Source organism: Telmatherina bonti (genome assembly GCF_933228915.1).
Source record: "Telmatherina bonti genome assembly, chromosome: 7".
In the NCBI taxonomy this organism is placed as follows: Eukaryota; Metazoa; Chordata; class Actinopteri; order Atheriniformes; family Telmatherinidae; genus Telmatherina; species Telmatherina bonti.
Window position 1 is genome coordinate 4,270,933 of NC_136625.1, and position 10,836 is coordinate 4,281,768.

The window sequence follows — 10,836 nt, forward strand, 5'->3', positions numbered from 1 at the left end:
TAAAACATGGATTATAGAAATATTTCATTAGAGTTACACGATAAAACATGATACATATACAGTATTTACACATATATTTAATATGTTTTACTTTAATACTCTGTCATCAAGCAATACCAACACAATATCAAACATCAAAGAACATAAAAAACATAATTACATTATACATTTAGTAGCACTTTCAATAAAATTATACAGGTATCGGTGCGCCACTCGGCGCCGGCAGATACCTAAAGCCAAGGTATCAAAGCTCCACTTGGTATCAGCAGATACCTAAAGCCCAGGTATTGGAATCGGCATCTGGGTTGTTTGTGATGTGCTTGATCAGCTTATGTAGACGTCAGCAGGGGTCGGTGTTGGCCAGCAATGAGTTGGACGCAGAAGTCAACGCCGCCAGGCGTTACAGCCAAGTGTCTGGTGAAAAGCTAAAACGGCAACCTTCTCTGGACCAGAACCATGTTTTCTCACCTATGAGTCCTCATGTGTCGCATGACGTTGCTGTTCTGACTGAAACGTTTTCCACATGTGTCACATGAGTACGGCTTCTCGCCGGTGTGGGTCCTCATGTGGCGCGCCAGGTGGCTGCTTCCATTGAAACTTTTCCCGCATGTTTTGCACACGTACGGCTTCTCGCCGGTATGAGTCCTCATGTGTCGCACCAGGTGGCTGCTTCCGCTGAAGCCTCTTCCACATGTTTTACAGGAATACCCCCCAATACTCGAGTGGGATTTCACGTGACACAACAAGCTGCTGCATTTGCCGAAACTTTTCCCGCAGGTCTTGCAGGCGTATGGCTTCGCGCCGGTTTGGACCGTTGGCGGTCTCTCCAGCGGCGGCAGGTCAAATAATCTTTTTCCACATGTGAAACTTAAGTAGAGCTTCTCAGCTGCGTTGTCAGAAGCGTCGAAGGGAAAAGAGTTATTTCCGCTGGTGCTCGGTGTCGGATTGGCGTCTTGTTCTGGTTCAAAGTCGTCCATCTTGCTTCCTGCTAAACCTTCTTCTACAGGACAGCTGTAGGAGGGAATGTAGTCCCCGTTTGGTTCTGCTTCTCTGAGGTCACTGTTGGTGTGAGGAAGAGTAGCTGCAACACTGTGGCTCTCATAGGTTTGTAGAAGCTGCTCTTCCTCCTGATTGGTGGGAACTTCTTCCTCTTCGCTCTTAACAAGCAGAGACTGTGGTTCCTCCTGGTCCAGATGTGGGCTGCAGGTCTGGTCGTACAGCTGGTGTTCCAGAAACGCCTCCTCCTTACACACATGTTGGTGTGGAACATCTGGAGAGACAGAGGAAGAACAAGCGTTTCTGAATGAAGTGTGATCATTGGGATCTCTCAGTTATGAAATGAACATAAAGTGTTTGGAACATTTAGTTTATGATGTTATGACAATAAACTGAACAAAGCGCAAGTCTGGAATGTTTGAAGAAGGAAAAAAACAACGGCGGAATATTTCACATTCCTCAAATCCAAACAGCAGAAAGAGCTAAAATGTTCGTCTACATGTGCGCGGCAGAACTGGATGTAATGAAACACTTTTATTTATTTTGCAGGATCGTAGGAAGTCGGCAAATAATGAACACACAAACTCTTAGCCCAATGATTAACTCAGCGTTTTATAAATCTTGCAGCACAAGAGTAAGCAACACATCATCAGTTAAGGCACTTTTCAGTTCCCAGCTCTTACCGTAACGCGGATAGGTTGGAGAGCCCACAACCCCGGTAGAGAGTGCCAAAACCAGCTGGGCGTCCTGATCAGATAGACCCGCAGCAGACTCCACCGAAGTCCGGGACTTCCCCGCTTTAATACCCCTCATTCTGCAACCTAACGTGGGAGCGCTAGGGAGGTGGCCAACCATCCCCACACACACAAACACACACACCATGAGACCATAACTTTTGTTGTTTCACACGCAGCAGTTGACCTTCTTCAGTTATATAAGCAAGCAGCTCTGCAAAACAGGATTCCCTTCCCACAACACCATTGAATGAGGGCACACAACATCACCATTGAAGTTTATACTTCAGGCTTGATTACAGCAGTTTTAAATGATTGTGGTATATATCCTGTCACTAAAGACATATTGATAAGACTTAGTAGTGATGTATTAATTAAAGGGAAAATGTCCTTAAAGAGGCTCGTTGGGAGAGGGTCTAAGATACAGGTGGATGGTTTAGATGAAGCTATTATTTTAGTTAATTCAGAGGGTTGGACAGGACAGAAACTATTTAGACACAAGTCAGATCCTGGTTCTAAGGATGCTTCGGAGACCACAACAGGCTCAACATTATAGGTAGAAGGAAGAGTATTGTGAATTTGATCTCTAATAGTGTCAATTTTATTCCTGAAAAAATACATGAAATCATCACAGCTAAGTGAGAAAGGAATACATGGCTCCACAGCGCTCCGGCTCCTAGTAAGCCTGGCTACAGTGCTGAAAAGAAACCGAGGGTTGTTTTTGTTTTCCTCTATCAATGATGAAAAATAAGCTGTTCTTGCCGTACGTAAGGCTTCTTTGTATACAATTAAACTTTCTTTCCAGGTTAAGTGAGACTCCTCTAGTGCTGATGAAAGCCATCTGTTTTCCAAACGCCTTGACGCCTGTTTTAGAGCTCGAAGCTGGGAATTAAACCAGGGAGCCTTCATAATCTTACCTAATTTCTTCTTCTTTAGGGGAGCAACATTATCCAAGGTTGTACGCATTGAAGCTGTTACAGTATCAGCATGTTGATCAATCTGAGCAGGAGTAAGGCTTAAAGGGGGACTCTCAGTCATGCTAACACATGGTAGATGTGAAAAAATTGATTCAATTGATTGTTTAAATTTTGTAATATTATTGTCTGATAAACATCTACTATAGTAGAATTTATTTTTGGTCAGTGAGTAATCAAATAAAGTGAATTCAAAGGTTAATAAGAAGTGATCGGACAAGACAGGGTTTTGAGGAAAAACTTTGAGCTTATCAGTCTCAATACCATATGTTAGAACCAGATCAAGAGTATGGCCATGAGAGTGAGTGGCTCCATTGACATTTTGTGAAAACCCAATTGAGTTTAGAATAGAGCTAAAGGAAATGTTTAAACTACCATTTTCAACGTCAACATGAATATTAAAATCACCTAGTACAATGACTTTATCAGTAGTCAGCACTAACTCAGACAAGAGATCAGAGAATTCGGTCAGAAACTCGGAGTAAGGTCCAGGTGGGCGATACACTAATGCTAAAAGGAGCGGTTTCTCTGAATTCCATTTTGGATGAGATAAATTTAATGTCAGGAATTCAAAGGATTTATAGTTAGTTTTGTGCTTAGGACTAATTAATAATTCTGACTGAAAAATAGCTGCAACACCTCCTCCTCTGCCTGTAGTTCTAGGAATGTGAAAGTTTAAATAGTTAGCTGGCGTAGCTTCATTAATACTAACATAATCCTCTTGCTGTAACCAGGTTTCCGTAAGACAGAATAAATCAATGTGGTGATCACCTATCAAGTCATTGACTAATAAAGACTTATTTGGGAGGGATCTGATATTCAGTAGGCCACACTTTATTGTCTTATTTTCAGATTTTATTAGATCCATTGTTTTTATTTTTATGAGGTTTTCACGATTAACCCCAGAAGTGTTTTTGTGTTGTTTAATTCTTACTGCTGGGAAGTTGTATAAGGTCAGAATGGGGTTTTGGGTGGGCGGCGGCAGGTGGGAAGCTGCAGAAAAGTGTGTAGGACTACAATTCTGCCTCCTGGTCCCAACCCTGAGTTGTCAATTTAGCTGACTAATAAAAGAGTCCATATTGCTAGATAAGAGAGCGGCTCCATCCAACGTGGGATGGATGCCATCTCTCCTAATAAGACCAGGCTTTCCCCAAAAAGCGCTCCAATTATCTATAAAACCCACGTTGTTATCGGGACACCACCTAGACAACCAGCGGTTGAAGGATGACATGCGGCTAAACATGTCATCGCTGATTAAATTTGGCAAGGGACCAGAGAAAACTAAGGAGTCCGACATGCTCTTGGCAAAGTTACACACCGAAGCAACATTCATTTTAGTGACCTCCGATTGGCGTAACCGGGTGTCGTTACCGCCGACGTGAATTACAATCTTACGGTATTTACGTTTAGCCTTAGTCAGCAGTTTCAAATACAATTCGACGTGGCCCGCTCTGGCCCCAGGAATGCATTTGACTATGGTCCCCGGTGTCTCTAGAGCCACGTTTCTGACTATGGAACTACCTATTATCAGGGTTTCTGCCTCAGCGGGTGTGTCACCGAGCGGGGAAAATCTGTTAGAAACGTGAACAGGTCGGTGGTGGCCAGTGGGTTTTGGTTTGGGGCTACGCTTCCGCCTGACCGTCGTCCAGCCCGCCTCGGCTCCCGGCTGTGCGGGAACTGCTGAGGGACGGCTCGGGATGGCTGCCCTGGCTGGTAGCTCCGCACTGGCTAATGGGTACTTGCTAACTAACTGCTTCCCTAACTGAGTGCGGAGCTGGGATTCTAACTCGCAGAGCCTCGCCTCCAAAGCTGCCAAGCTGCTACACTTAATACACCTACCGTTATCACTAAAGGAGGCGGAGGAGTAGCTAAACATCAGACACACCGAGCAAGAAAAGGCAGGGGACCGGGTTGTAGGAAGAGAGCTAGCAGCCATGCTAAAACCGAGTGCTTGAGCTGTTTAAGTCAAGTAAAGAGAAAGCCAAAGATCCCAAAAATAAATGCAATATATAGAACAGTGGTTTGGGAAGATATTGTGCGCTAAAGTGAGTGGTTGGTTAACAATAGATAGAAGTTAGAAAGAAGTTAAAGGAGCCAACGGCTCGTAGCAATCCGCAGTGATACACGCTAGGGAAACAGGAAATGACACAATACGTTACCGCAACGTCAGCTCATTTCAACAGATCCGAAAAAAATGTCTAAGGACCGGTGCCAGACTGACCAATGCAGGTCCGACCGGCAGAGGAGGCAATTCCTGGTCCAGAAAGTAAAAGTCCAGTCTGGCAGCTGTTCCGACCAGTCACCAAACCAGCTGAATTTAATGAGCAGATTTATTTGTCAGGTAAACAAGCCTGTTGGTGAAAACACCTGTTTTAAATGTAAAGGTAGATCTAAAAACATGGCAGGACTTTTACTGTCTGGACCAGGAGTTGCCACTTCTGCTGACCGGTGCCGGACCGAACGGTGGAGGACTGACCGACTGACCGAAGGGAAACTGTTGTCTGTTTACATCACCAGAAGGAAAGTTCTCAACACCTGTCTGTCATTTAGAAATGAAACCAGAATGATCCATGAAGTCATGTTTAAAAGTTTTCTGTCAGATTTGAGATTTCTTCATGATGAAATAATGAATGAGTAAAAAACCAGACAGATCGGATGTTTCTGTCTGAAGAAGAACTGCAGCATCATTTTCCTCTTAATGGACCAGAGTTCTGATCCGGATCGGACCTTCCAGGTGTTTCCTACATGCAGCTTTCCAGCAGGACCAGAGTTCTGATCCGGATCGGACCTTCCAGGTGTTTCCTACCTGCAGCTTTCCAGCTGATGTCCAGCAGTCTGCGCTGACGATCCATCTCTTCTTCGATGGTTTTTTCAAACTCTGTGAATATTTCTTCAGCAGCAGCAGTTAGTCTCGCGCTGATAAACTCTCTCAGATGCTGAACTGAAGACATTGTTGCTGAAACTCTGAAACATTCAGCTGGAACCAGACAACACCACCGTTTCCTCGCTGCATTCACCGAGAGATGCTAACGGCGCTGGTAGCTAGCGGCTTGCTACTTCCGGTTGGTGTCACACTAAAAGGTTCCGCTAAATGCAGACAGAAGTTCCGGCCGTCCTCGTGGACAGGAGATGATGACCTACACAGCTGACCACAGTAAACTTATTTTGTTTATTGTGAAGCTTTTTCTCCTCGCTGAAGTTCATGTGACCGTCACCATGGCAACCACGAGGCGCTGGATGACGTAATTCTGAAGCCAGTCCAGAAACTTTTCCTGGTTTTATATTTCCTTCTTACCTGTATTTCTCCCTGTTTAGTGGCCATGCAGGACCTCTACTGTCTAAGATGTTGAGAAGATGAGTTGAACTACTGAAGGACAAGAAATGCAACAATAACATTTTAAGAACAACTCTCAATAAACATTATTTTCCATCCCAAATAAAAAGGAAACTTTTAAAGATTATAATCCAACATTTATGAGTACATATCCTTCCCAATCCCACCTAAAGCAGAAGAAAATCATTTCAAATTTTTTATTGCCATTCATCCATCTGAGGAATTTTTACGTAATAAATTGGATATTGGTACAAACACGTGGACTTTCTGCAGCGTTGTCATGGAAACGGTGATACAGCATCTATTATTCATGTGAAAAATCTTCAGTCTTTTGGGTCGGTCTTCAGTTTTGGATAACCTGTAGAAATATTTTCTGTCTACCTTTAACTTTGCAAACAATAAGATTTGGTCTGCAAACAGAAAATAAATGTATTATATTTGGAAAATATAATTTGATTGAATTGGCAAAATCATTTATTCGCAAATGTAGATTTTTGAGAATTGACCCAATCCTTAAACTTTTGAAAAGAAAGTGGTGGCATTGAAAAATGCTTATAAATGTTTTTTAATCCCAAAAAGTCCAAAAACTTTGTGACTTAAAGAAGCTTCCTGAATAAGAAAAATAAAGTTTGCTTCCTATTATTATACCTTCTGTTATTTATTCCTATATATGCATGTGAGGAGACATATAGGTGGTCAAATAAACATATTCCCTGTATAGTTTTTTTCTTTTCAGTTCTTTTTCCTGCTCATTTGCATTCCAGTCGCACAATATTCACATGTATATGATATGCTGTGCTGTTATGTGCTTACTCTGAATAAAAGAAAAAATGTCTTGTTTGGTTCCTTATTGTGTAACTCAACCGAATCAGACCAATATTAAATATTTAATTACTTACAAAATACCATAAATGTCAAATTTTCTATTCAAAGATCTTCATTTTGCAAATAAACTCAGTTTATAACATTCTAAAAACATGGAAGCTGTCGAACCCACTGATCTGTGTCTGCAGTCAGAACGCCGCCGCCCGCACGGCTCCGCCCACACGCCACTGCCCGCACGGCTCCGCCCACACGCCACTGCCCGCATGGCTCCGCCCACACGCCACTGCCCGCACGGCTCCGCCCACACGCCACTGCCCGCATGGCTCCGCCCACACGCCACTGCCCGCATGGCTCCGCCCACACGCCACCACCTGCATGACGCTCTCAGAAAGGTTCCGCATGATGCCGCCGCTTCGTGTAGAAACAGGAATTCATGTGTCGGCAGGAAAAACCACGAACCAACCAGAACTTTATCACCTGGAAGCACAGGTGTCAAACTCCTCACGGGCTGGTATCCTGACGGCTGTTGTTGTGTGTGTGCTCCAACACGCCTGACTTCATTCTGAGAAGCTTGATAAGAAGCTGTTGGATCCCTTTGACAGAAATCAGGTGCGTTGGAGCAGGGAGACAGAAACATAAAGGACTGGGGTTTCACATCCCTGTTCTGGAGGAACCCTTCATCTTATCGCTCCGGGGCCTTCCTGGATTCTTCCTGCTTTCAGTTGCAGCAGCCTTGTTTCCATGACAACAGTTTCCATGGGCGAGATTGCCAACGTGTCTACGTGTTACAGACTGTGTGTGAATAAACGTGTGATATCTGTCTGTGTTCTGAGAAAAACATCTGGTTCCTGCTTTGGAGGAGGCCAAGCTGCTTCTCGCTGATTGGACCTCCAGTTGCCATGACAACCAGTCCCACATGGTTCCCTGCTGCAGAACTGGACCTGCCTGGAATAAAACCAAACTGTCTGATCAGATGGATCAATAAATTCATGCAACCACGATATATTTTATACAATGGAATCTTTATCAAAAAGAAAATCTCAGATGAAAGTAAAAAACAGAAATAAATAAAAAATGTCAAAGGAAAATAGAAAAAAGAAATTCACAAATTTACCAAATAAACTGAAAATGACAAAAGAAACCGTTTTATTTTAGCAGTTTCTTAATTAAAAACTATTTTAGTATTATTTCTCACAATAAAAGTTTGTTTATGGAGCCATTTTTATTTTTCTGTATTTAATATTTATGTAATTTATTTATTCAGTTACTTGTGTTAAACTTATTTTTACTTTATTTGTTTACTATTTTTAAGTTTATTGTATTTCACGTAAACAAACCTTTCACTTGTATAAAACTGTTATTAATAATAAAACAACCTTCATCGTTTCATCTTCCCTGCTGGTGGATTCAGGTGGATGAAGATGACGATGGCGAAGACGATGATGAAGATGATGATGATGATGATGATGGTGATGAAGAGCAGAAGCCAGTGAGAGGAGGAGCTGGATGTGAACGGCTTGATGCTGGAAGTGAAGAGCTGCTGTGTTCTCTCTGTTCTTCATTGAGTCCAAGTGAAAATAATGTTGCTGCTCTTCATGTGGATGATGATGGTCTCCTTTCAGACTGGTAAGTCATGAACACATGCAGCTAAATGGAAGCCAAGAGGCAGAAAAACTGCTTCTATTTGAATAGAAACCAGTTGAAAGATGCAGAATGAAAATGCAAACATGATGGTGAAATCTATCTTTGTTTCAGGATCTTCTGAGGATTTACTGAAACCATTTAAAGAAGTCTGGATGTCTTTGGAAGGAGACAACGTCCCTCTCTCCTGCTCATATTCAGGCAACGTTTATAATCTCCTCTGGTACCAACAGAAGTCCACTTCACCTCCACAGCTCGTCATCGCAGGACTTTCAGACACGACAGTTAAAAAGTTTTCTTTAAAACATGACAGAGACAAAAAAGAGTTTCATCTGCAGATCAGCAGCAGTGCAGTGACAGACTCTGCTGTGTACTACTGTGCTCTGCAGCCCACAGTGACAGGAAACAGCAAAACTCTGTACAAAAACCTTTGGAGCAAAGACAATGCAATACTCCACAACGTCCACTAGAGGGCCTCACAGGACGCGTTAAGATACTGCCTTTTGTTTCAGGCGACAATAAACCAGAATATTTCTTCATCTAACCTCAGACCTCCATCCAGCAGCAGATGATCTGGTCCAACATACATCTTATATGGAGTCACTATCACATTCCAGATCCATTTGTAATGAATCCACCGTCTCTCGGCTACATTGTTCTGTTTGTTGCATGTTTGTTCCTGTTCTGGATGGTAGTATCCAGAACGTTGTTCCCGTTCTGGATGGTAGTATCCAGTTCTGGATGGTAGTGTCCAGAACGTTGTTCCCGTTCTGGATGGTAGTGTCCAGAACGTTGTTCCCGATCTGAATGGTAGTATCCAGAACGTTGTTCCTGATCTGAATGGTAGTATCCAGAACGTTGTTCCCGTTCTGGATGGTAGTATCTAGAACGTTGTTCCCGTTCTGGATGGTAGTATCCAGAACGTTGTTCCCGTTCTGGATGGTAGTATCCAGTTCTGGATGGTAGTATCCAGAACGTTGTTCCAGTTCTGGATGGTAGTATCCAGTTCTGGATGGTAGTATCCAGAACGTTGTTCCAGTTCTGGATGGTAGTATCCAGTTCTGGATGGTAGTATCCAGAACGTTGTTCCAGTTCTGGATGGTAGTATCCAGTTCTGGATGGTAGTATCCAGTTCTGAATGGTAGTATCCAGAACGTTGTTCTTGATCTGGATGGTAGTATCCAGAACGTTGTTCCCGTTCTGGATGGTAGTCTTGTGATGGGGTTCTGTTCGCTGTACAATGATGTGGCGAAGTCGTGGCTCCTTTTCTGATGTGGGTTTTATCGTGCGCATCAATCTCCACAGTGCAGTGATATTTACAGTGACCAGCCAGCTATTTACACAATTTACAAGTTTGTATTTATAATGGTTGCCCGCTCTGCAAACCATCAACACTCTCCGTGTTCAGTGCTCACACTAAGTTCTCCGACTACTCCTCACTTTCCCCCCTGGTCCGCTCTGAATGAGCGTTTTAAAAATACAAAGCCCCGTCCCTGCCCAGGAGCTTCCCCAATTACTACAAATAAATGGGATTTTGCCCAAGTTCCCCAACAATTTATCGCCCACCCAGAGAAACCATATCAGCAAACTTCATGAACATAATCCCATACATATTTCCACAGTTGAACATATTAAAAAAAAAAAAAAAAAATACTACGGTGCATTAATCTGATAATCTGTTAGTCACGAGATGATGACGTCTTTGCTGCATTGCGGCATACTCCGGCCATATTACACAAGTAAACCCCTTAAGCCAGTTTTCACCAACCCCCCAGCGGATGAAGATGACACTCCGGTAGTTTTCCCACCCATAACCTGCTCCCGGTATTTGTAGCAAGACCATTAGGTGTGCACCCCTATTGGTCTGCTACCTGACAGGTGGCATAACTGGACTAAAGCGGCTACCTGGGGCTGCGGTAGATTTGTTGGGGTCTGATGACCCGGGACACAGTCAGGTAGGTGGTTGTGGGTGTGGGCATTGGTGACAAGGCAGCTTTGTCACAAGTATCCAGAACGTTGTTCCTGTTCTGGATGGTAGTATCCAGAATGTTGTTTCTGTTCTGGATGGTAGTATCCAGAATGTTGTTTCTGTTCTGGATGGTAGTGTCCAGAACGTTGTTCCTGTTCTGGATGGTAGCATCCAGAATGTTGTTCCTGTTCTGGATGGTAGTGTCCAGAATGTTGTTCCTGTTCTGGATGGTAGCATCCAGAACGTTGTTCCTGTTCTGGATGGTAGCATCCAGAATGTTGTTCCTGTTCTGGATGGTAGCATCCAGAATGTTGTTCCTGTTCTGGATGGTAGTATCCAGAATGTTGTTCCTGTTCTGGATGG

General features: G+C 43.3%; 1 protein-coding gene across 1 annotated transcript; it reads right to left on the reverse strand.

Moving 5' to 3' along the window:
• Nucleotides 1-420: 420 nt before the first annotated feature.
• On the reverse strand, nt 421-5,655 carry LOC306758091 (uncharacterized protein; the record flags this gene model as incomplete). Its single annotated transcript, XM_079243305.1, has 2 exons — nt 421-1,270; nt 5,511-5,655. 2 exons carry the CDS (start codon nt 5,653-5,655, stop codon nt 465-467), a joined length of 951 nt encoding a protein of 316 aa, XP_079099431.1. The 3' UTR covers nt 421-464.
• Between the last annotated feature and the right edge of the window lie 5,181 nt (nt 5,656-10,836).